General features: G+C 55.1%; 1 protein-coding gene and 1 long non-coding RNA gene across 3 annotated transcripts in view; one reads left to right on the top strand and one right to left on the bottom strand.

Annotated features, from left to right (window-relative positions):
• The window catches only part of LIMD1 (LIM domain containing 1), a 51,600-nt gene extending 41,633 nt beyond the window's left edge, over positions 1-9,967 (bottom strand). Inside the window, exon 1 of one of the 2 annotated variants that reach the window (XM_053669323.1) lies at positions 7,803-9,967. In XM_053669323.1, coding sequence (XP_053525298.1) covers positions 7,803-9,198 — 1,396 coding nt within the window. In that variant the 5' untranslated portion in view covers positions 9,199-9,967. The remainder of the gene's footprint in view (positions 1-7,802) is intronic. The other variant, XM_037129766.2, reaches the window with a different exon arrangement.
• Positions 9,812-25,961, top strand: part of LOC128628027 (uncharacterized) — a 29,629-nt gene continuing 13,479 nt past the window's right edge. Inside the window, exons 1-4 of the long non-coding RNA XR_008392345.1 lie at positions 9,812-9,893; positions 10,524-11,057; positions 14,059-20,202; positions 21,023-22,578. This is a non-coding gene — a long non-coding RNA (uncharacterized LOC128628027). The remainder of the gene's footprint in view (positions 9,894-10,523; positions 11,058-14,058; positions 20,203-21,022; positions 22,579-25,961) is intronic.

The raw sequence follows: 25,961 nt of genomic DNA, 5'->3' as shown, positions 1-25,961 counted from the left end.
CAATACATGTGTGCAGGAAGAGAAAAGCCCCCAGGATGCTCCCAACAGACTTCCAGCAACAGGGAGTAAGCAGCCCCGGCTCTTCCCCGGACACATGCAGACGAGACCCTGAGCCAGAAGGGTGAGGAAGGCACAGGTCCAAGTCCAAAGCCAGGGCTCTCCAGACTGAAAATAACCCGGCCTCGGACCCTAAAGAATGCCCTTCAGAACACTCATGCAGAAAGTCTCCAGCCTCCCGGCGTGACCCTGACATTCTGTGTCCAGCTGGTGTCCCTGGGAGGGGACAAATGAAAAACAAGGCCTGGAGTGGATATAAATATCCCGGCCGTCCTGCGGGCGACGGGCCTGGGAGAGTTTGGGTGCCCGTGCTGTTTGAAGGCAAGGTTTCTGTTCGGTTTGCCAGAGGGACTCTGAGCACAGCTCCAGCCGGCGTTTGGTTTCAAGCACCTTCACACACAGCCAGGGCCTGACCATGACCCTGAGGCAAAGGCATCGTGGCCGACCCCAAGAACAGTGTGAGCTGGCACCCCCCCATCCGTGTCCACAGTACTTGGGAGTGTCACACAAGCACCCCTTGTCTTAACCCATACCCTACAGAGGAACATGAGAAGTCAGGGGACTGAGGGGTGGCGGGCAGTCAAGGCCACTGCATGGCCCCTGTGTGTGCCCCCGACCTCCACGGTCCCATCAATGCCCCGCAGGGAGGGCCTCTGGCCTGAAGAGCAACCTGGGCGCCCGGCCCCAGCTCCTAGAGTGGGGTCCAGCTCCAGCAGCCGGCTCGGGCATGCCTCTTCGCCCTGCCTTCTTGTTGCTCCACCAGACCAAGGGGGAGACTTCAGCTATGACCTTGTGGCCCGAGTGCCCCTGAAGTTCCCTTTGTCAGAAAGCCACTGTACTTCCTACAGCTTCGATGCCACATAGACTTGAATCAGAATCTCAGACTCGGCAGCCACACTCAGCAAAGCCCCTTTTAATAAACGTCCCAGGTGGGCTACTTAATTTCTGTGTGCCTCTGCTTCCCCCTCTGTAAAGGGGGACCATGAAATAGGGTCGTTTGGAGGATCAGACTAGCTGATGCCCCTGAGACACTTGAAAAGGGCCCAGCACAGAGCAACGATTCAATGAATTTTAGCTGAAGTTTCTCAGAGCTCTCACCCCAGCCAAAAATCCCCACTCCTCCCCCTCCACAGCCCCATCATCCAGTCAGCAGACCTGCACTGAGCCCCCACCGTGTGGGGGCCCAACAGCGTCAGCAGGCGCCAAGGCCACTGTCCCGAGTCCAGTGATCAGGACTGAGGGAGAGAAGAGGGGGCCTGGGACATGCCAGAAAAGCAGGGTCACCGAGCCCCGCGCCCGGTACTCTCGGGCATCCCCGCACTGAGGACCCCACATTTAACTGGAATGAGGGTCTGCACGGCCTGTGTAATACAGTGGCTCCCATCTTTGGCCGTTTACTTCAGATCTTTAGTCCTTTCTACTCTCGCTCTCATCAGACACTCTCCACAGGTCAACCAGCCTCCAGTCCAGAAAATGCTCCTGCGTCTCGCTGGAGAGCCGAGAACCACAGCTCACGACACGTCCCTCGTCCCGCATCCCAGCGGGCTCCGGCCACAGCACTGCACGGCAACCTTCTGCCAAAAATCGTCAAGAGTTTTGTTCTGGTTGTTCCAAGGGCGGCAGCCATGCCAGTGGTCCAAGGCTCTTGCTGTGGTTGCATGTATGTTCCAGAACATCTTAAGTACAGCGATTACCACTTACGACTGGAAGGCAACTAAAAAGACGTCTTTTCGTTCCGTGGAGGTCTGGAAGCAGGGTGATCTGCGCAGCCCTCCCCTCCCCAGGCTCTCGCCGTGGCCGACACCTCTGCTGCCCGGCTCTGCACCCCTCGGCCAGCTAGAATCCAGGCGCTCGAGTGCACCCCCAGCCACAGCTGCTGGATTTCAAGAGTGAAGCTCCCAGCTCAGCAGAGAGCGAGTGGCCTGCCCAGCGTCACCCCTGGGGCATTGGAAGGGTCAGGCCCAGGACGCCTGGTGTGCTCACTCTCAGATGCGCGCCTGGCTCCCACAGGTCCGTCTCCTGTGCGGAGTCATATATCAACACGTGTAAAGAAATACAACTTTTTAAAAAACAAAATCTCTGGCGAGGATGGCCACGTGTAAAGGTCAGTTTCACGCTCCAGATTACTAATGGAAAGAACAGGACAACTAGATAGATGAGACAGGACGTTCTTTCCTGGTCCCAGAGGAACACAGCAGAAACACCGTCCGCTCGGGGGGACAGGGCAGCCTGAGAGGCAGACAGCCCGATGGGACCGGACAGCCACCGTGAGAAGCAGACATCAGGACACACCAGTGCTGAGGACCCATGGCCCCGAGGGGCATCCCAGGAGCGGGCCAGCAGGACGCTGGCTGGGGAAGGGGACGGGAAGCGCCCTGTGGTGGGCGGGGACACCGGAAGCTCTGGGTCGCAGAGGAGGCTGAGGGGGCTGGAGCCAGCGAGCACCGTGGGCTGGGGCACCGCCCACGCGTGGGCCTCAGGGGCACAGGCAGAGAACCATGGTGTCACTGCCAAGTGCGATGGCCTGAGCCTGACCCTCCGAGTCCCTCCCTGCAGCGCTGGGGCCCTGACCGTGCTTTGCTGACGTGTTGTCAGGGAACAGATGAACCGCCGTGAGGGAGGTACAGGTGCTGGGTCATCCTCTCCCTGATGACACCTCCGAAGGAGCGACTCTGTGGACAGAGCTGGCAGACAGGGATGGGGCGGAAGGATGACGGCAAGTCCGCCCCTTACGAGGACACTAAGGACCAGTGGCGTCTGAGCCCTGGCCGCTGACCACACAGGAGCGGCCACACGCCAGTGCGCGCTGACAGCGCAGGGGGCACAATGGAGCTGGCCCCGCTGACGTGGCCGCCCCCTTGCTCTCAGCCGGGGCTGAGCCCCGACCACTCACACACTGTCCCTTCCTCCCCAAACCTGCTGCAAAACGGTTTAAAATTTACTTAAGGTTTTAGAAGTTACTTCAAATTATACAGTTGCTTAGAAACTCATGGCTGCGTTCAGAAGTTATCTTTCTGATAACTTCTTTCTTTCTACGGTTATCTTTCAAGGCTTGTGGTGACTCCAAGAGGCGCACAGTGGGGCTTCTTGGGTGCTGGTCACGTCCTGCATCTCGACCTGGCTGCAGGCCACGTGGGTGCGCCCCCTCTGTGAACATCTACCACGTGTGTGTTACATGTCAATACGAAGTTAAAAAACAGGCCCTGGCTGGTGTAGCTCAGTGGATTGAGCTCGGGCCTGGGAACCACAAGATCGCGGTTTGATTCCCAGTCAGGGCACATGCCTGGATTGCGGGCCAGTTCGCAGCAGGGGATGCATGAGAGGCAACCACACATAGATGTTCTCTCCTTCTCTCCTTCCCTTCCTCTCAAATAAATAAATAATTAATTAATTAAAATCTTAAAAAAAAAACCACACATGCCTTTCTGATTTTAAGGGGACGATTCCCGGTCCACTAAAATAATCATAAGAGACACAGTTTCCCAAGCGCTGGGTGTCCCCGTCTCGGGTGTGCACCCGCAGGGCTGGCCGGGCAGAACTGAGGCCGTGGGTGCCACTTACAAACGTTGCCGCAGGATCAGAACTTTACCTGCAGAGCAATGGGCACCTGGACCCAAGTCGCGGCGCGGTGTCTCCCGAAGGAGTTCGGGTGGACTCCTGAACCGCTGGCCTGGGGGGCAGCCGGTCGGCCGGGGCTGCGGGCCTGCGTGGGGGCTGGCACTCTCCCCTCCCCCACTCCGCAGGCAGGGGTCCCAGGGGCACCCCCCACACTGAGCTCTGTCTCAAACTCAGCCCCTAGGAGACCCGGCCTGGGACAGGGGGTGTGTTTGTGTCATTTTCCTTTGGACGGAGAAGAGGCCCGGCGTGAGGAAGACAAGCGGACACCGTGGAGGAAAAGGTGGGAAGGGTTAAACAAAAGGCACAGTGTGCTCCTCACTTCCTCTGCAGGGTAAACAGCGGTGTGTAAACGGAAGCCACTGTGGTCCCCGGGTGACGGTGACGTCGTCCAAGAGGAGGCCTGGGAAGGCGGGAAACGGTGTTCTCCTAGCAGCAAAGCTTGTCCTTAACTCTTTCCCCGTGGACAGAAAGATACGAAGAGGAATCCTGGGGAAGGACGGAGGGAGAAATGCCTCCCTAGGACCATACTGTACCAAACCTACAAAGACAGCCATGGAAAGTGCCAGAAGAGCCCCCGGTGACAGGTGGGTCAATCACCAGAGATCAAGGGACCTCAGCGGTCTTGAAGGCGGAGGCCAGGACTCATGAGCTCCGCCCACAGCAGCCACAGGAACACCTTCATCTGCCGGGGGAAGGGGCCACAGGACCAACCCGAACTCCTCCTCTGCTCTGGTTCTGGCTAGAATTCCCACTGATGGCACCCGTTACCATGCCTGCCTCTCCCTCTCTGGCAAGAGCCCCGTATCTGTAGATATCCTTCTACCTGGAAGTATGATTTCGTCATCGTTTAACAAGGGCAGTGTGCTGGGCAGACCAACCCCACCCAGCCACACCACATCTGGGGTTGGTCCAGCCTCCTTGCACCACGGGTGGGGGGAGGCCTGGAAGACAGCAGGGTTCGCGCAAGGTCCCACGGCAGGAGCTGGGCCGAGAATGACTGCCAGGTGCTCAGAGGACAGGGACAGGCGTTCTCTGCCACGCGGTTGGTCACACCACAGTGGAGGGAGGATCGCTGCCACACCAGGCACAGGGCAGGCCCTCTCCTCCATGGTGGGCGGTGGGCTCCCCAGCACGAGCTCCAAAAAAAGCCACCAGGCAGCCTATGAAGGGCACAGAGCCCCCAGCCCCGCAGCCCCACCCTGGGGACTCGGACCAGAGCTCCCCTTGCACCTTGCAGCCGGCCCTTTCTGCGGGTCCTCCCCCAAGCACTGCCTGCGTGACCCGGGGCACAGCCACACGGCGATGACGCTGAGCCAACTGAATGCAAGGTGACACAGAACAACTGCCAAGACGCACTGTTCGGGGCAAAGGCAAAGAGCAGGTGACAACACGCCACCGCCATCACCAGCAGCTGACAATTCACTGTGCTCAGGACACCTGCCCAGAAGTGGGGGCGGGAGGAGGACTCGCTGCTTGCAGTGCGTACTTCTATGTCTTCTGAATTTTCTACATGTGCATGATGCAAAACAAACGCGATTCCCTTTACGTGAAATATCCGTACAAGACGCAGCCTGGTGCTGGGGGCTGGGCAAACAGGAAGCAACCGCTTGGCTGCAGGGCTCCCCTCTGGGGCGATGAGATGTTCTGGAAGTGGATGGAGTGGCATTTGCCACAATGAAAGTATGCAATGTACTAAATGCCTCTGAGCTGTTCACTTTAAAATGGTTAATTTTGTTACGTGAAGCTCACCACAACTGTTTTACAGACGTAAAATGAAATGAATGAATGCGGCTCGCCCATCTGAGCTTGGCTGGGGTGGGAGGGTGGGTGGGGGCCCTGCTTGGCAATACTGGTAAGAGGCCTGACGGGGCTGAACCCTGGGGTGCGATCCCGGCCACACCCAGCGTGAGGCCTGGGATAAGTAACGGGATACCCCCCCCAGCTTCAGTTTCCTCCTCAGTGCAGCGGGGTAACCCTCCTCCCAAGGCCGCTGGGACAAGCACATTAAAAGTTCCGCGTCAAGGGTCTAGCTCAGCGCCTGGCACTGCCCAGCCCAGCCCCGCCGGCCGCTGCTCTTGCTGCCCACCCTGCTGAGTAAGCCCTGGCCCGGGGCCGACGCATGCCCACCATCTCACCTCCTTCAAGCCTCTTCTCGAATGCCGCCTGTGGATGGGACCCTCCCTGCACACCGGATTTAAAACCGGCTCCCCCTCCCCTGCTGCCACTGCCCTGCAGCTCCGTCCCCTCCTCTACTTCCTTCTCTCCTGAAAACCGGCTTGTTTGTTCATCGCCTGACTCCACAGTTTCTGCTTGGGGAGGCAGAGCTTCTGTCAGTGCTGTTCACTCTGTACGCCAGGGTCTGGAACGGAGCACGGCCCGGGGAGGGGCTCAGCGTGTGCTGAATGAATGAAGAGCGTTAGCTAATATCTCCACTCTGATCGGAGTGTAAACGTGCCTCCTTGAGAAGGTCAAACTGTGGTTCTGCTGTGTAAGGAGCTTGAAGTAAATTAAAGGAGAGGGAGCGCCCGCCTTGGGAGCACGCCCTGCCCCGTCCCAGTCCCCCCCCCCCCCCCCAGGTGCACTCCCTCTGCCCTTCTCTCCAAGCTCCAGGGGCCCCTCCTTCGCCTCCGTAACTTGCCTCCCAGGCCCATCTCTTCTACAGCCCACATCCACCCCTGTGACTCTCCATGTAAACTTTCTCTTATTAAAGAGTTCAACAAAAGTTAAAATAAAAAAATCCACAGAATTTCCAGCTAAGCACTATTCCCAAAGAGGGGAATTTGCAGAGAAGAAGAGAGAATCCTCAGTAAAATGATGCTGTGTGCTGGGAAACAGACAAACCGCACCTCGCCTCGAGAGAGCGGTCGCCCGGGGACTCTCACCAGGAGAGAGGACACGGTGCCCCTACAGGAGCCTCAGAACTGCCAAGCAACCCTGGGACAAAACGGTCCATTCACAGAGAACGAGGTAGGTTGAAAGCAGCAAGCCAGCCTCTCCCCTCCAGGACCGCCCCTGTCCCTGCCCCCCCCCCCCCCCCCCCCCCCCGCAGAGCCGCCACCCCAGTGGGACCAGCTTCCCAGAGCTCTCAGGCCTCACGGAGGAGAAATCGTGACCCTGAGAATCCAGAGTTCGAAACTGAAAAAAAAAAAACCAACCCCCAAAACAAAAACAACCCTAGACTCTTCTAAAAATAGGCTGGCCCCCAGTGGGGTCTCTGCTGAGACAGCCAGGGCGTGACTCCACCTCCACGGTGGAGCAGAGCCTCCCTCCCACCGCCTCCAACCCTGCGTGGAGGAAAAAACACCGAAGCCAGCGGTTTCTCAAAGTTTGTGGTTTTAAAGTAAAAAGAGAATAAAACAAAATCTGCAACTTCAAGCAAAACCAAAACGGAGCATCTTCCATCCTATTTTCAGCAACCTGGTGGCCAGCTGGAACCCCCGGTGGGGGGTTGGGGGGCTGAGTCAGGAGGCACCTAGTCCAGGGTCTCAGATTTCCCCGTGGGTCAGGCTTGTGAAAGTGCCGGGTCTCACCCCCAACTTCTGATGCAGTGGGTCTGGGGTGGTGCTCCATACGCTGCGATTCTAACCAGTTCCCAGGGGCTGGGATGCGGCTGGTCCAGAGACCAAGAACCACTGCTCTAGACACTCTCACGTTACTGTGACACCTGTCTCGACTACCCACAGTCCCGCAGGCAGACAGACAGACACACCCACATGCAGGGCCCTGCAGGGCCCCTGCCCGACTACTGGACCTCTCTCAGCCAGAGCTGCAGGCCCAGCCAGCTGCGGATGCAGGGCTCAAGGGCACTGGGACGGACAGAGCCGCCCCATTCCAGCCCTCAAATGAGCCCAAGACTTGAAGGCACACCTGGAACCCTTGAAAACCAAAGTGACAGCATTTCCCTTTTCGAAAGCCACATGGCAATCCCACCCTGCTTCACCCTTTACACACGTGTAACCCCCAAATGCAAGGTCCGCTTTCTGCCCAGGGATGCTTTCAAGTTTCTGAATCAGAAGAAGCACTTGAAAGAGGAAGCCAAAAAAAAAAGGGACAGGCCAGAGAGCTGCAGCGTCCCTGGGGGCAACCCCTTGTTCCACTATGGGCCGCTCCACCAGCCTCTCACTCACCAAAGTAGTCGGCCTTCGGGTGAGCATCCATCTCCCGCTCCAGGCGCTGTGTGAGGGCTTCTAACTTCAGTTCGGCGGCCGAGGGCCCAGGCTCAGGGCCCGGGCTGAGGGTCTGGCAGGGCAGCTTCACTCTGTGGGGGCTGGGGCTCTCTGTGAGCACAGGCCCCAGGCTGCCCTCAGAAGACCAGCCAGAGGAACCTTCTTTACCAGGTAACTCCAGCGGAGTGGACATCGATGGATGGACGCGGCTGGTGGGGCTGAGTTTGGGACCAACGCCAGGGTCTGTGCAACCAGGCTTGGGACCCAGGCCGGGGGCTGCTGCACCCAGCTGCAAACCGTCCATGCTGGCTGGCAAAGATGATGGCCCAGAGCTACAAAGGTAAGATTTGGGGCCCTCCTGGAACCAGGGCTGAGGGTGCACGCTTGGGTGGGGCGTCATGCCTGAAACCTCTCTCCCCACCCCAGAGTTTGTTCTGGGAAGAGCTCCCTGACCCGGGCAGCTCAGGGCCAGCGGTGCTGAGAAAGGGGTCCTGGGCTGAGCCGGTCCCAACAGGGCTCCGTTCTCTGGGCCCGGGGAGGGCAGACCAGGCCTCACCCACTGGGAGGAGGCGGTGGTCCAAAGACCTGCTGGCTTCTCGCTGCTGCGGCCATCGACTCCCCGGTCCTGGCCGCTCTCAAATGACCTGCTGGTGCTTGGGGAGAGCTGTGGCTGGTATAAGTGAGGATCCCTAGAGGGTTTGGGTGGTGCCGGATCACTTCCTGGGGCGCCAGGCCACCCGCTCCCTACCCCCAGCCTGATGCTGGAAGGCACTTCTGGTTCTTCGCCCCACTTTGGGCTTGCCAAGGAAAGGTTGTCGTAATAGTCTCCATGGGTGAGGCAGGAGGGGTCCTCGCAGGGACTCACCCCATGGAAAGCAGACATCTCAGAGCTCGCCGGGCCCTCCTTGGAACCACAGTCCTGGCTACCAGGCCTTAGGCCATGGACATACTGCCTGGCCCTCTGCTCCTGGGGTGGGCACAAGGGCTGCCCAGTGGTGATGGTGGCAGCCATCCCAGGAGTTCCTGTCGAGGCAGCCAGAGGGGGCTTGGCAGCACCATCCGTTGTCAGCTTGCTGCCCACACCTGCGTCCCGGTGGGCCTGGGGGCCCGGGCGCCCCCCACCATTGACAGGACCTCGGCTGGCCCGGGGCAGGGTCTCCTCTTGCAGGAGCTGCTGCTGCTGCTGCAAGTGGATCTTGGCCATCTTGGTGGCAAACACCCTGCGTGTTTCCTCAAACTCTGGGTTGTTGCCTGCACCCTTGTCCACTCGGAAGAGTCCATCTTTGGATGCCTCATACATGTTCAGGTCCTCGATGAATTTACTGGCCTCCAGGCCCAGGTCGTCGTATTTATCCATGTTGCAGACTGGTGTGGAGGCCTAGGCCAGGTGCCCAGTTAGTGTGTGTGTGTGTGTGTGTGTGTTTGGGGGGTGGGGTGGGGAGGGGATGATGCTGGCCAAGAACTGGGGCTCAAGTCCAGCCCAGAACAGGTAAAACCTTCCACCTGCCCAGAGTGAGAGTCATGACCCCAGGCCTTACAGTCCAGCCAAAGCTGAGGCCTCAAAGCCTGATGGATCAAGTTCTTCCAACTCCTTTTCCCCTCGGAAGTGTCCACGTGGGGGCAGATGGTGGCGCTTCCCCGTCCCAGCTTACAGTGCGTTCTTTTCTCTTTTTCAAATCATGAAAGGAGGAAAAAAAAATCACATCCTCCTTAACCAACCAAACGCAGAAGCCCACAAGGCGGCTGCCACAGGACCGGGCCGGTGTGAAGTCGCCAGGGCCAGAGAAGGCAGAAGCCTCCGCACCGCCCAGCCCGAGCAAAGGCGCGGCGGCCGGAGGCGCAGGCACGTCCCGGGCGCGCTCGGTCCCCTCCGCTTACCCTCGCAGCCGCGCAGCTGTGATCCTGGCCCGCGCCGAGAGGCAGCGCGGTCCTCCAGCGCACCGGCCGGTCTGGCGGTGGCAGGAAGTTCACGGGGGGCCGGAGCGGGCGGCCTATTGTCCGAGAGCGGCGGGGGCTGAGCACGCGCGGGCCGCAGGACGGCGGGACGCGGAAGTGAGTGCGCCGGACGCCGTACCCGCCGCTCGGTCGCCAGCCGGGCACGTCCCGGGCCTGCGGAGGCGGAGGCGGGGGAGGTGGCCAGGGGGCGGGGGCGCGGCCGAGGGGCGGGGCCGGCGCGCTGGAGGCGGGCGCCTCGGGGCGGGGCGGGTCTGCGGGGGCAACGTGGCCCAGTCGCTTGTCCCGTCCGTGCTGTGGAGCCCGGAGGCGTGTCCCGCACGCGGGTCCACGCTCAAGCGCCGGGATGGCGTGGGGTATCCCTGCTGCCACCCCCCGCCCCCTGCGAGCCCGGGACTGGCTCCGGGCCTCCGGCTCCGCCCTGTCCCTGGCTGTGCTGGGCCCTGGCCTCTGCAGAGACAACTGGCAGGAGCCCTGAGCAGTGGGTCCGAGACCTGCCGCTTACTGTTTGCGGGAGTCTCGAGGGCCCACGCTCCTCTCCCCACCGTGCCTCAGTTTCCAGGGCAGGAAACGAACACCCCCACCCCACCCCCATCCCCCGAGTGCTGCAGGGCGCTGCTTCTGGCCACGCTGCGCCCACCGCTCAACTTCCCCCAAGTGTAGGAGTGGAAGCCGGGGGTGTCACCCGTGGCCATCACCCATGGGCTGCGCCCATGTCCTCTCTGACAGGTGGCAGACTAAAGCACAGAGGGAGACGTGTCCAAGATGCCGTGGCAACAAGGAAAATCGTGGCCGGGAGCTCAAGTCCTCTGAAAGGGGGAGAAAGTCATGTTGTTCCTGGCGCTCGGGTTTGAGGTCCTCAGAGCAGCAATAAAAACGCGTCCCCTGGTGGCTTGTTATGCATATGGACATTCCTGACTCCTAAGTAGTCCGCACAACTGGGGGGCGCAGGCAGACTCCAGAGCGCCCCTGGGCCGGCGGGCTCCCTGCACCAGCTCCGAGGTGAGGAGAGGCTTCATTTCCCACACGGCAGCCAGAGCGACCATAAAAGTACCAAACCTTCACTTTCCTGCTTAAACCCTCGTCAACGAGGAACGTCCATCCTGTAGAGAATGTTTATAAATACTGATGTGCGCCAAACACAGGATATGCCTGGAAGCAGGACTTCACAGACTGAGACAAATGTTTCTAAGGAAGTGACAGTTTGCAACTTCTTTTATGCATTTGGAATTAAGGAGGGAACTTGAAGAAGTCTGCATGAAGGTGAGAGACCATGGTGGGGGTGGGATTCCAGAAGAGTTAAGATGATGTGCTCTCTCGAGGGTGATACCGAGTTAGGAGGGGTCTGCTCTGAAATGGGTGGTCACATACTAGAAGGAGGGGGTTGAAAAGAGACATCTCAAAGGTGTGTTCACCTGGATGGCACAGAAGCAACAGACAGGGATTACATTAATGCGGAGATAAGGCATTTACAAAGGAAGTTATATGCCTGGTGCCTGGCTACCCACCATGACCTGCCTGGTTGAGAATTTATGACCAGATCGCCCTATAGAGCTCGATTTTCATCCACAGCCTCCAGGCTGACCCTTGACTTCAGTTAAAATCGGTCCCCTATCACGGCCTCCTGAACTGGCTCCCTGGAACTGATCTGGAGGCCTTTCTACCCCATGCTCCAGCTTCCTAGCATATGCCAAGAATACGGCCTTGAACTTCTCAGTGGCCCACCCTTCCCATCTCTACCAAGGTCACCCCCTCCTAGAGGTTTATTTGCACAATAAAATTTGAGAAGCACTGCTATAACAAGGATACTAGAATAAGGTATTTTTACTTCGAAAACCTTTTAATTTTTATTTATGAAAGTAATACACGTTGAAGATGGAGACGTAAGTAGACACACTGTGCCTCCTTGCACAACCAAAGTAAGGACAACAATAATTTAGAAACAAAATAACAACCAAACCTGACAGAAAGTTGAACTGTATGGAAGTCGGACAACCAAGGAGTTAAAATAGACACATTCATCCAGAACAGTAGGTGGGATGGAGTTGGGCGGCCGAGCGGAGAGGGGTCACAGCACAAAAAGTGGTGGCACCCGGGCACACGGGTGGCGGCTGGCAGACCCCGGGCACGGGGTGGCAACGGGCAGACCCAGTGAGGCAGCGATTGTGAAGCGAGGCACTGCGCGCAAGGTGGCCGGCAGACCAGGTGGTCCCACATTCTCACGCAGATAAACCAGGTGAAACTGGGGAGCAAGACAGACGGCGCAACCCAGGGTCCCAGCGCAGGGAAATAAAGCCTCAAAACATTGATTGAAAATGTTGAGGTTGAGGCGCAGGGGGAGACTCCCAGCCTCACAGGAGAGTTCCTTGGAGAGACCCACAGGGTCCCAGGACATACACAAACCCACCCACCCGAGAACCAGCACCAGAAGGGCCCAGTTTGCTTGGGGGAAGCAGTGGAAGGGACTGAAATCCCACAGAGAGCAGAGCAATTTGCCATTATTCCCTCTATGACCCCCACCCCCACATACAGCGTCACAACCCTGCTGACTGGGTTGCCCCGCCCTGGTGAACACCTAAGGCTCTGCCCCTCAGCACGTAACAGGCGCCACAAGACAAAAAAATGGCCTAAACAAAAGAACAAATCAAAGCTCCACAACAAATACAGCTACCTGATGAACAGATAGCCAACCTATCAGATACACAGTGCAAAGCACTGGTGATCAGGATGCTATAGAATTAATTGAATTTGGTCACAATTATATGAAAAAAAAGGAAGACTATGCTAAGTGAAGTGAAGGAAAATGCACAGGGAACCAATAGTGATGGGAAAAAAACTGGGACTCAAATAAATGGAGTGGACCAGAAGGAAGAAAGAAACAACCAAACAGAAAAGAAGAAAGAAACAAGAATTCAAAAAAATGAGGAGAGCCCTGGCTGGTGTAGCTCAGTGGATTGAGCACGGGCCTTCAAACCACACGATCGCAGTTCAATTCCCAGTCAGGGCACATGCCTGGGTTGCAGGCCGGTTCCCTGCAGGCCAGTTCCCAGCAGGGGATGCACAAAAGGCAACCACACATTGATGTTTCTCTCCCTCTCTCCTTCCCTTCCCCTCTAAAGATAAATAAATAGAATCTTTAATAAAAATGAGGAACGGCTTAGGAACCTTCAGGACATCTTTAAACATTCCAACATCCGAATTATAGGGGTACAAAAAAAAGAAGAGGAAGAGCAACAAGTGGAAAACTTATTTGAACAAATAATAAAGGAGAATTTCCCCAATCTAGCAAAGGAAAGAGACTTCCAGGAAGTCCAAGAAGCTCAGAGAGTCCCAAAGAATTTGGACCCAAGGAGGAACACACCAAGGCACATCATAATTACATTACACAAAATAAAAATGAAGGAGAGAATCCTAGAAGCAGCAAGAGATAAGGAGACAGTTACCTACAAAGGAGTTCCCATCAGACTGTCAGCTGATTTCTCAAAAGAGACCTTGCAGGCAAGAACAGGCTGGAAAGTATTCCAAGTCATGAAATCCAAAGACCTACATCCAAGATTTATCTATCCAGCAAAACTTTCATTTAGAATGGAAGGGCAGATAAAGTGCTTCTCAGATAAGGTCAAGTTCAAAGAGTTCATCATCACCAAGCCCTTATTATATGAAATGTTAAAGGGACTTATCTAAGAAAAAGAAGATAAAAAACATGTATACTAAAATGACAGCAAACTCACAATTTAATATTAACAACCACCCCTGAAAGAAAAACAAAAACAAACTAAGCAGACAACTAGAACTGGAACAGAACCACAGAAATGGAGATCACATGGAGGGTTATCAACAGGGGAGTGGGAGGAGGGGAGTGGGGGAGAAGGTACAGAGAATAAGTAGCATAGACAGTAGGTAGAAAAAAACAAGGGGAGGGCAAGAGCAGTATGAGAAATGTAAAATCTAAAGAACTTGTGACATGTGGACATGAACTAAAGGGAGAATGTGGGTGGGAGGGGGTGTGCAGGGTGGAGGGGAATGAAGAGGGGAATGGGACAACTGTAGTAGCATAATCAATAAAACATATTTTTAAAAAGTAATACATGTTTATGATAACAACTCTGAACAATGTACATAAACTTTTTAAAAGTTGCCCACAATCCCCTTGTTCAGAGGTAATCACTATTACACATTATTATACCCTTAGGCACTCGGTGATACTTGGTAATTAATAACAGGATAATTCGTAAACTGAATCATTTGCTTGTGAAATTTCTAGAGCAGTGGAACCAGCAGCAGCAGCATCACCGGGAACTGGCCTGGCCCAGCAGTTCCCAACTGCACCCAAATTCCTTAGGAAGTGCATGGAAATAGCGGGTGCTGGGACCTACCCCAGAGTTTCTGAGTCAGCAGCTCTGTCCAGGTGGAGCCTCGGGGTCTGCATCTCCAACAAGTTTCCAGGCGATGCTGGTGCGGCTGGCTCAGGATCCACCCTTGGAAACCAGCCGTCTACAGTCCTATGTCCCATGCTTCTCAGAGCACTGTGACAATGACCCTGGGTGCACCCAGGCGTGAGGACATCTATCAGAGTGGAAAGCGGCGACCCACTTTGCCTGACCCTCGAGCTTTGAGGACATCGCCGACAAAGCACTGGGGACACGAGGCCACCCCCATGCAACACCTAAAAGCCCAGGGCCAGTTTCCTGGGTGTTCAGAGCCCACAGCCGGGAACCGGCGCAGGCACCGCAGACCCCAGCCAGGCAGTCTTGCGAATTGCTCTTCTCCTTTCCTCCTAGGGGACCAGCTGCCGAGGCCCATACTCTTTGGTCCCCAGCTGCCCCCCACCCCCATGTCTGCTTGCCTGGAGTGCTCAGAAGCTGTGGGCTGTGCACCCCACTCCCACTCAGCTCTGGAAGCAGACGCACCGTCTCCACCAATAGACACACACACCTGAACCCACACTCCACGTATTTCCGGCCCCAGCTGGTCATGCCCACAGTCCGGGGAGCACCTTGTAGCTTTACGGCTCATGAAGACGGGGTCCCGTGGCGTCAAAGCACATAGTAAACCTCTGTGAAAGGGTCCTTGGTGATGCCGGGAAAGGCCAGGTAGCCGCTAGGTGTTTTACTGCTGTATTTAATTCTTTTTTTCCCCAAAAAAGATTTTATTTATTTATTTTTAGAGAGAGGAGAAGGGAAGGAGACAGGGAGAGAAACGTTGATAGTTTGCCTCTCGCACGCTCCCCCTGCTGGGGACCTGGCTGGCAACCCAGGCATGCGCCCTGACTGGGGGTCGAACTGTCGACCTTTCAGTTTGCAACCAGTGCTCAATCCACTGAGCAACACCAGCCAGGGCTACTTAATTCTTAAGGACCGAGATGCTTTCAATTTCTGTGTTCAACATTTAGAATGGCAACCGTGCCCTGATGGGCATGGCTCAGTTCATAGGGCGTTGTCCCGCAAATTGAAAGGTCACTGGTTCAATGTCCGGTCAGGGCACTTACAAGGAGGAAAGTGATAGATGTTTCTGACTCACATCAATGTTTCTCTCCCTCTCTTTGTCCCTCCTTCCTCCTTTAAAAAGTAAAAAATTAATAATAATAATTAAAAAACAATAAAGAATTAGAATGGCAGCCATGTTATTTAATATGTATAGATCAGTTTTCTCTGTTCCATGTGCTTGGAAGTATTTGTTGATTAATAGCTCAAAATATGTGTTTTTAAATAACACCAGTTGTTTAAAAAGCAAACTAATGATGAGCTCAATGTTTTATCAATAAGTAGGCAGAGCATGGATGGTGTTAAGGGTTTGCTGATAACATTTTGTTTTGTTGTGTCCGGTGAAAAATGTTCTGATTTCTATTTTACCTGTGAATCCACCCCCTGGGCAGGGCTCACGCCCTGTGGCCGGGCCTGGGTGTGGGGACCCATGGTGAACCTGCGGCTTTCCTTTAGTCTTCGCGTCTATTTTTCCGAGAATGCTGATGTAAACATAGCCTGCCTGGGAACACGCTCACGAAATGTGCCGTTTTCAGCTTGTGCCCAGAATCCCAGTAACATCAGTGGGATCGCGTCCCTCTGCAGCTCCAGACCTCCGTCTTCCTGCTTCCGGATTCCCATCGGACTAAGACCCTCCCCTTGACCCTCTGTGATGGGGCCTGTCGCTGCCTCTCGCCCATAGTCTTCCCTCACCGCGCCCCCTGCTGGCGGCCACACTGCCTGCCTCACTGTTCCGGCCCTTGCCCTCCCATGCACTCATTCCCTCACCAAACAGGGTGCCCTGGGCCCCTTTTCTGAGAGCCCAGGGTGTAACTGTGAACAAAATAGACAGACTTTTTTTTTCAAAGATTTTATTTATTTTCCAGAGGGGAATGGAGAGAGAAAGAGGGAAACATTAATGTGTGGTTGGCCCTTGAGCGCCCCCTACTGGGGACCTTGCCCACAACCTAGGCACGTGCCCTGACTGGGAATCGAACAAGTGGCCCTTGGTTTGCAGTCCGGCTCTCAATCCACTGAGGCACACCAGCGGGGCAGGGCCAGACTTTTTTTTTCCAGTCCTATTTGGACTTCATCCCAGGAAAGGGATGTAAACAAAATAGATACGTGCCTCCCAGCATGTGTTAGAATGAGATGAGCACCATGGAGAAAGGGAAGCTGGGTAGGAGGGGCCGGTTAAATACAATGGTCAGGGAAGGTCTCACTGAGGAAGTGACATCTGAGCAAAGGCTTGAAGGGCAAATGGAAAGAGACGAATGTTGGAGACAGCCACTCCCTAGGGATGTGGTTGGGCAAAGTGAGTGGAGGGGAAAGTACCGTTAAGAGAGGGTCTTTAGATTTTTTTTTAATATTTTATTTATTTTTAAAGAGAGGGGAATAGAGGGAAAAAGAGAAAAGAGAAACATCAATTGGCTGCCTCTCACACATGCTCTGACCAAGGACTGAACCCACAGCCTATGCATGTGCTCTGATCAGGATTCAAACCAGTGACCTTTCACTTTGTGGGATGACCCCCAACCAAATAAACCACACAGACCAGGACTAGATTTTTTTTTTACTATAGGAGATACCCCATATTTCTATGCTGATGGCATGATTCTGGGAGATGGGGGTTGGGAGGAGGAGGATGGCTAATGTGGGAGAGAGGGAGAAGTTTTGGAGTGACGTGCCAGAGTAGCAGACCAGGGCTGGGCACCACTGCGTACTTCCTCCAGGGTAACAGGGAGGAAGGGTTTGGGCGAGAATGAAGTCAGTAAGTGCATAGGTGTTGGAACCTGGCGGTGGTAGGGAGCTCTTCGGTTACTCCGGGAAATAGGAAGGAGGGTGAGCTGAGAGGGAAGCAGGCGAGTTGCTGCTGGGGACTGCCCATCCTGGAGCGAGAGAGTGAACAGCTTCACCAGCGGGGTGTTACGGAAGCGTGGAGTCTCCCCCTCGCTCCCACCCTCCACCCTGAGATTCTGGGCATGACTCTCAGTGAGGTCAGCCAGTGCGGTGGCCCGGTGTTCTGGAGCCAAGGTTCAATCATGCAGATGGGGGTGTGCGGTGGGTGGAGAGTTGGGTCTCACTGGGCTGGCTTTTGCCAAGTGAGTGCAATGGAACCAAAGTGAGCAAGGGAGTCGCCACTTCTCCTGCCCAGAGCCCCAGACACTCATGGGACTCCCTGGCTTGTCACCTGCAGGTCTGCACTCAGTGGTCACGTCCCCAGAAAGCCCCCTCTCTCCATCCTTGTCCCTTTATGACACCACAGCGAACTTCTGTCTCCTCACTGGAATGCAAACCTCAGGCCATGGATTGCTGACCACGTAACAATGATATTAACACAGCCCAGGAACCTAGAACAGTGCCTGGCACATGGCGGGGCCCCTCCCCATGCTGGGTGAATGAGTGAATGAATGAAAGAAAGAATGAATGAATGAGCCACAGATAAAAAGGGGCACAGCAGGCGTTACCGTCTGTAGGTAAAGAGAATTAACGAACTGAACGATGACTCAGATTTGGAGAAACAAAGGAGACTACCTTATCACTCATAACTTTGCATGTCGCTTTAAACCCTCTGAAGATCTTACTGGTTACCTCGAACTAAGTATCTGAACTACTAGGACATCACCTGTGTTGCTAGGCACAAGTATGATCACGTACAAACATGTGTGTGCACGTGCATTTGAATGCAGAAGGGATGTTTGAGGAGGACCTGTTTGCATGCATGCGAAGATGTTTTTCCTACAGGGAGGTACAAAGAATTGTTGGCTACAGGGCATCTGAGAAGCCCGAAGGCAACACCGCAGGCAGTTAATGGTGCTCGGACGGCCTGTGAATTCCCAGGGGCCCACGGAGCATGGGGCCGTCCTGGGACAGAGCCCTGCTTCTTGTGCAGTTAACTGAAAGGGCCTTTCTCTCCCTTCCGCTGCTGCAGGGAAGTCTCTGCACACAATGCTGTGTGTGTCCCAAGGCTGCAGGGCCAATTCAGGGAGAGCTCTGAAAAGCATCTTTATGTTTCAGCCGAGCAGATGGGTGAAGAGTAAGAACCCTGGTTCCTCTGGGCTCTCACCAGCCCACGGACGGCCAGAGCAGGCCAGGACCCCCTGGCCCCTCCGGATGTGCTGCCTGAGCCTTGGGCTGCTCTGACCCCGGGGTTCACTGGGAAGTTGCCCTGTGAATGGCACCAGGCAGCTTCAATGGAGAGCCTTCCCCCGTGCTTATAAGAGGGCTGTGTGTCACGACCGTCTGCCTTGGAAAGCTGCCCAGACCAGACCCAGGTATCGGGACCATGACCTTGCACTGTGTGTGCAGCCTGTGCCAGGCAGCTGGGGCCTTCTCTTCAGCGCTCTCAGCCCTGCGCCCGGGCCTCCCGCCACACAGGAAGACACAGCTGGAGGCCTGTGCCTAGCCACAGGGCCCCACGTGGCTCCCCGAGCACCCATGGGGGAGGGAGGCTGCCCGCTGGCCCCAGCCCAACCCCGCCATCCCCGGGGCCATCTGCTCGGGAAGCAGCAGAAGATGTTTGACAGAACACAGTGGAGCGCTGATTCCTGAGTCCACTCCAGTCTCTGCTTCCTCCCTTTCTTCTTTTTAAATAAGCAATATGGGTGTATGGCTCCACATTCAAAAGCTGCCAACTAGCACAGGGTGAAAGGAACGTGTCTCTCCCACCCGCAAGTGCCAGGCGACCAGGGACCCGGCCAGAAACCACCACCATGTCACCACAGCACACAGGCATGTGCAGTTCTGTGTGTGTGTGTGTGTTAACGCGACATAAAACTGCACTGCCCCTTGCTTTCTGGACTTTGCTTTTCACGTCATTTCACATGCAGCTGCTGTGGCTAATGTTTCTCTTTGGGTGAGTCACGCAGTTTGTGACCAGTCCCCCTCGCAGGCCTCTGCTCCCGTGCGGTCGTGGTTTCTGTGCCATGGCGATGGGTGACTCAGAAACCGGCTCACACCCCGTGAGCCACACGGTGGGAGAAACGCCACAAGGTAGGCACATTCCAGAGAACTCCACTGGGCTGCTGAGATGACTTGGCCGTCTGGATTTCTTCGCTGTTACCAAGGAAGTCCGCCTTGCTCTCCCCCGGTCGCCACCGCTGGGGGCCAGTCTTCCAGGCACCGGTGAGTCAGAACAAGAAAAAGAACAAGGGTCGCTAACATGTCAGAGCGCCTGCTCTCTGCCCAGCAGCACTCTGCACACAACGTATGTGACACTGTTTAATCCTCCAGACAAATCACGAGATACGTTGTTATCGACTCCTATGTACAGATGGGGAAACTGAGGCACACAGGCGGTAAGGAGCTTGCTAAAGTCCCACAGCTAGGGGGTGCTGGGTCTTGGGTTGAACCCTCGCAGCCGAGCTCTGTGCCACACCCTGGCTCATAGCAAAATCTTCTGAGCAATTGCTTGGCTGCTGGAGCTCCTGAAGCTGCGGCTGGTGTGTGCGTACCAGCCGGTGCTTGCCAGCCAAGCCCGAATGGCAGCCGTGTCTTTGGCTCCCGACTCTGCGGCGTGCCTGGTGAGATGCTGGACTAGGTCGTAAGCTTCGTTCACCCCAGTACCTGGTGCACAGCTCAATTAATTATCAATGAATGAATGCCGTACTGGATAAAATAATGCAAATAATAGCTAACATTTGTGGAGTACTGGCTAAGAGTTCACCATAGATTATCTCATCTATAAAGGAGATAAACCCCATTATTCCACTTGACTGATGGAGAAACACAGGCTCAGAGAAGTTGAGTAACTTGCCCAGGGCACACAGCCGGTGAGTCGAAGAGCGAGGATTGGGTCTCTGGGGGTCTGTTCTCTGCCTCGGTGGTTTCTGTGCGATGTCTGAGGTCCTGGCTGCACCCAAGTTTGTGGATCCATGAATTTCCCTTCTTGGCATTAACCTCCACTGGTACAGGCTGAAGGCAATAGCTACACAGCCTTTAAAAAGGTGAGTAACTTTGTATTTTAGACCAGTTCGAAATTGAGTGGAAAGTATACTTTTGTGTACTTAAAAGTACAATTTTGAGTTTGATAGCAAAATTGAGTAAAAAGAAGAATTTCCCATATATCTCTGGCCCCCCAAACCTCCTGTCCCTCCCCACCCAACAGCCTCCTCCATCATCAACACCCCCACCCGAGTGGTCCATGTGTTACAGTCGATGAACCTGCATCGGCATCAGTATCACCCGCAGTCCATAGGTCACATAGGGGTTCACTTTGGGTCTCGTACATGCTACAGGTTGTGACAGATGCATAAAGACAGGCACCCAGCACGACAGTACAATGTCACAGTTCCACTGCCCTAAAAAATCCTGTGCTCCGCCCGTTCATCCCCCTCTCCCCCAGCCGAGGCAGCCACTGACTTTTTTTTTTTACCATCGGCATAGTCTTGCCTGTTTGGGACTGTTAACACTTGAAATCAGTGTGCAGCCCTTTCGGGTCGGCATCTCTCACTTGGCGATATGCATGTTAAGTTTTCTCCGTGTATTTTCAGGGCTCTGTGGCTCTTTCTTTGTTTTTTACTGTCGGATAATGTTCCATGGGCTGGAGGGACTGCAGTTTATTTACCCGTTCACCTACTAAAGGTCACCGTGGTCGCTTCCAAGTGTTGGCAACTCTGAATAGAGCTGCTATAAACATCCGTGTGCAGGGGTTTTGTGAGGACATAAGTTTGTCAACTCCTTGGATAAACATCAAGGAGCGGGACTGCCGGGTCATATGGTTCAAGCATGTTTCATTCTGGAAGAAACTGCCAAACTGTCTTCCAGAGCAGCTGCACAGTTTCGTCTCCAGCCCTCAGCCCTCTCACGACTCCCGGGAGGTGACCTCAAGACCCAGCTCGGCCGGGAACCCATCCCAGCCCCACCTCTGGGACCGGCACACAGTGAGAGAATGCGGCTCACCGAATCCCCCACCAAATGGGAACTGACTGCGGAGCCCACTGACCGCAAGTGCTGCCAAGGGCGTGGAGGAGGAACAGCTCTCTTCCCCTGCCGGGGATGCCAACTCAGGACCGCCTGGGAAGGTCACCTTGCGGAGCTGCGTCCGACCTCACCCCAGTGACTCCATTCCCACCGCTGTCCCCAGAGAAGCCCAGGACCCAGGACACAGGCGCTGGGGTCTCCTAGCAACGTTGTTAGTAATGGCAGAACCCTGGAAACAGCCCCCAACTCCACTGATAGCAGAACAGGTAAAAATCTACACATTCCCATCACACATTCTACGAACTACGGCTCGATCGATGCACTACTGCGGAAGCCTCCTAATGTCCCAGAAGGCAACTTGTAGGAAGAGGCATGTTTATAAAGTTCAGAAACGAGCGAAAGTGTAGGGAACACGGGGAGTGACAAGAAGGAGTGAGTTTCAGGTATTGGGTACTCACCTGTGTTCCTGGGGAGGGGGATGTGTGAGCTTCAGCCTGTGGGGAACATGCCGGCTCTTAAATTGGGTGCTGGGTCCATGGATATGATTCAGTGTTTACACGTCACAGCTTAAACGTGTATTTATATGTGTTAAATAGTTCCTCATTAAATTTAAAAATTAATGTTTAAAAAGAAGATGTCGAAAGAATATACACTGAAGTATTACAAGTGGTTACCCTGAAGGCAGGGGTTATGGGGGATGTTCATTTTCTATTTTATATAATTCTGATCATTTAAATCCTTTTGAGTAAATGGGTTACAGTTTATAATTGGAAACACAAAAGGCCGACAAACGTCAAAATAGGAAAAAGAGAGAAAGCTAAAGATTTGCCCACTGAGTCGGTGGCCCACCTGAAGAAAATGGGAGCGGAAGGTGGTCTGCCCCCCTTCCCTCTGCGGAGAGGGACGGAGAAGCACCAAGACTGAGATAAGACCTTCGTCACACAGCTTCGTGCCTCTGACCCGTCACCAGCCACATCGCCCCTGGTGTGACAAGCAATGACATGTTGTGAAAAATAAATTCCGTGACCCTGCCATGACTGTGGAGGTTTTATGTGAGGCTGAGTGTGTTAAGCATACTATGTCGTTCAAGGTAAGTACTTAAAATACACCACAAACTTTGAACTCTCTTTTGATGTTATTTGTTTTCAAATATACTGGAAGCTTCCACACATCAAAGCAGCCAGGACCTCCCCTGACCCTTGAGAGGCCCTGCCCACCAAGAGCCTTTGCCCCTGTCGTCCAGCCGGGTCCCCGCAGAGAAGCCCAGAATGCCGGACGGGCTGACGGGGGATTCAGTGGGGACAGAGACGGCTGGCGCTCTGTCCTGTGCACTCCAGAAGGCTCTGCACCGCGGCCACTAAGAATTCTGTCTCCTCTGTGAGACGGAGAAGACATTGCAGGTATGTGAGACACCCATTTTTTGTTAAGCAAATGAATTTCATGGTCTATGGGGCTTCAATTTTTCAGAACGTATTTAAATATAGATATCACCTATATACATATTTACGTTTCAAGTAAAAGAAAACATGTTTTCTGATGTCAATAATAATATAATTTTCATTGACTGAATTGGGGCAGCGTGGCAAATACACAGGAGCACATCAAAGTCACAGTCCCCTGGGAAGCGAAAGCCAAGACACAGTCAAAGTTCAAGCGATCCATCCATCACCCATGACATACAGTGGGTGAGGGATTAGGGGTGGGTGGGAGCGGCCAGAGGCGGCGATGCCCACCAGCACCTGGGAGAACAGAAGGAGAAGAACGGAGAGTTGGGTAGGAAGGACCAGAGACCTGGAAAGTTTGGCCAACACAACGGAGAGGTCAGCACGCAGACCACCCCTGTGCTAGGCAGGAGGGACCAGGCCCCAGTACCGTGCTGTGCTCAGTTGTCAGCTGGGGCCGCCTGGGGAGAGCGTGGCCCCAGCCCAGCACTGCGGCTGCCACTCTGCTCACCTCGGGCCCCCGGCCGGTTCTCTCTTGGAGACCTGAGAGGCAGATCCCCACGGCCGCCACGGGCATGCGTACGAGTGTGCAGACATGTGTGCAGGTAAATTATTTTTGCTTTACAAAACGGTGACACTGCACAGATTGCTGGGTGAACTGATTTTTTCCTGCTTCATTTAGCTCACTGGGTGCACTGATACATATCATTAAATGGTTCTTCTAAATAACTGTTCACTCAACGAAGCTTCAGGGGACCCAGGAGCATTTTCTGAAATGCGATGAATTTTGTGAAAAAGTACAGATGTGTATTTTCCCAAGGAGGAAGCCGGTGTCTTCCTCGCATCCTCTGAGGGGGCCAGAAAGGCCAGAACCACAGTCTAAAGCATCATTTCTGGCAGCGGCGCACCCTGATTTATGAAACCAGGCCCCTACCACTGACTCACTTCAACTCTTGGCAACGAAGACACTGATGTCCATAAATCTCAGCAGAATGTGCTCCTCCGTGCCCCTGGGATAGATTCCTGCGCAGGCAGCGGGGAGTCAATAGGTGAGGGCCTCATCTTCAAGGCTTTTGATGCCGTTGCCAAAGACGCCAGATGCCTGGAAACAGGGAACTTCGCTCAGAGGACAAGACAATCGTGGCCGCCAGAACGTTTTCTCCCCCTTCCCTTCTCCAGAGTGCTGGTGGGCAGGCATTACTCTCCCCATTTTACTGATGGGCTCACTGAGCCTCAGAGAGGTTAAGTGACTGGCCCGGGGTCACCAGGTCTGAGCTAGGGTTCAAAGTCAGGTCTGTCTGGTCCCCAAGAGGACAGCCTAGAGGGGATTTTTGTCATAAAAAGCCCCGACTATTCCATACCAATAGGTTGACTCTTCACCGTCTTCCTGTCTGTACTATTTACAACTCTTCTGTCTGCGGGAGCAGGGCCCATCTCAACTCAGCTTCAGGAAAAAGGGAGGCTGATGGCAGGATACAGGCGTGAGCCCTGACGCACCGAGCCAGGCGGGCAGGAGACGCAGGGGCGCTCAGGGAGGGTGCCCTTCCCGCCCCCCTCCTCGCCGCAGGTGCTCTGCAGGGGGACAGGCTCATAGCCTTGACCTTGAGCTCCATCCAAGAGTGTGGTAGGAGAGAGGTGAAGCTGCAAGGGAACAGGTGTCATGTAATTGCTCCGCCTGTCCTGTATATGACCGACCAGGAGGCCCTTGGACCAGATGAAAATAGTTAACCGGACTTTCGATTACAAACCGTTACCCTATGTGCCCCCTGCCTCGCCCCCGGCTCAGAGTCCAGAGCAGCGATTTTCAGCGGCTGTGCCCACCGAAGCCTCAAAATGTGCAATTCCTGACTGTTCAGTCTGGGCGCCGACCTCTTTCCCTCAGACTGCCAACTGAGAAAATGACAACAGCCAACCCAGCAATAGCTGTCTGGTATGGATGAACCAAAATTTTACCTATTTTTTTGTCAGACTGGCAAAAAACACGTTTTTGGGTGGACTGCAGTCTCTTAGTAATTCCTTTCTGTGTGCCAGGAGATGAAAGGGCCTGAAAATCGCTGGTCTGGAAGGAGGAGATTACGTAAAGGCGGAGCTGGAAGCCCCCTGTACAGTACAGCGGTGGGACTTTTCAGGGAGGTAACCGCGGGGGGGAAGGGCCAAAGGTTGAGAAAAAGCCAGGCACTCGGATACCTACCATGGGAGCCTCCCTGCGGAGGGGAAGGCGGTGCCCCCTCCAGGGCAGCAAGGCCAGTGTGGCTGGAGCCGGGAAACACGGAAGAGGGGGAGATGCCTGGCGGGTCTCGCCGGCCCGTGGCGGAGTTTGCAGCTGGGGACCGTTAAGAAGGAGAGCGACCTGATCTGAGCCGAGCTCTGCAAAGACCACCAGGACGGCTGTGTTAAGGACAGACTGGGGAGGAGCGGGAGGTGGGCGAGGAGGGGAGGGGGTGCAGTGTCAGCAGGGAGATGGGGCTGATTCCAGGGAGAGGGTTCTGGAGGCAGAGGCCGTGGATGGACTCGGGACACCTGGCAGGTGAAGCAGACAGCGACTGCGGGTGGAGATGTGGGAACCCAGAAAAGGGGGGAAATGAAGAAGTCCTAAGTTCTGGAAGGGCTGGGTGGCGGGTGAAGGGTCGTTTACTGAGCAGGGCAGACTGGGGGAGAAATCTGAAGGGAAAACTCAAGAGGAAAGGCACGGAAGCCAGCTGTGTGGCTGGGGGAGGTCGGCTGGACGTTGGGTGTGGCGTCGTCGGCGTGTGAGGCCATCAGCCTGAGCGGACTCACCTGGGCAGAGGGTGGCGTTGGAAAAGAACGCCGGACCTGGGACCAAAACCCTGAAGGGGTCAGAGAGAGGCCAGAGCTGAAAGTGAGGCGGCAGTGACTGTCAGGGGCGGGGGTAGGAGCACAGGAGAGAAAAGAAAGTGTCTGAAAAACTGAGAGGCAGACGTAGGCATGTCATGGACTTCGCCACACAGAGGTCATTGGCAGGGCAGTTTCGGTGGGGAGGGGCCGTGATTCCTCCCCCCACCCCAGTCTCGTGGGATAGGGGGCCTGCATCCATTTGCTTTGGGTCGTAAAGAAGGGCCAGTGGACGTGGGGACATTTGTGCTTTGTTTGTGAAGCAACACCGCACAGAAAAAAGTCCCCGAGACATTTCCATTGCCCCACTCGGTTTGGGCGGTTTGGGCGTGAACTTGAAAACAGGCACCTCCCAGCCTGCGGGCGCCCTGAGGAAGCCCCGGAAGCTGCTGGAGGCACTGAACCGAGGTCGTGGGTGTGCAGCCGTTCCCCTTCGCCGCCTGGAGAGGTGGCCCGCCACTCACAGAACGTGAGCCCTGCGGACAGGA

Source organism: Artibeus jamaicensis, unplaced genomic scaffold (assembly GCF_021234435.1).
Source record: "Artibeus jamaicensis isolate MK-2021 breed Jamaican fruit bat unplaced genomic scaffold, CSHL_Jam_final contig_519, whole genome shotgun sequence".
Classification (NCBI taxonomy): Eukaryota; Metazoa; Chordata; class Mammalia; order Chiroptera; family Phyllostomidae; genus Artibeus; species Artibeus jamaicensis.
The sequence above is the reverse complement of the archived record's forward strand: the minus strand, read 5'-3'. Positions and strand labels throughout refer to the sequence as shown.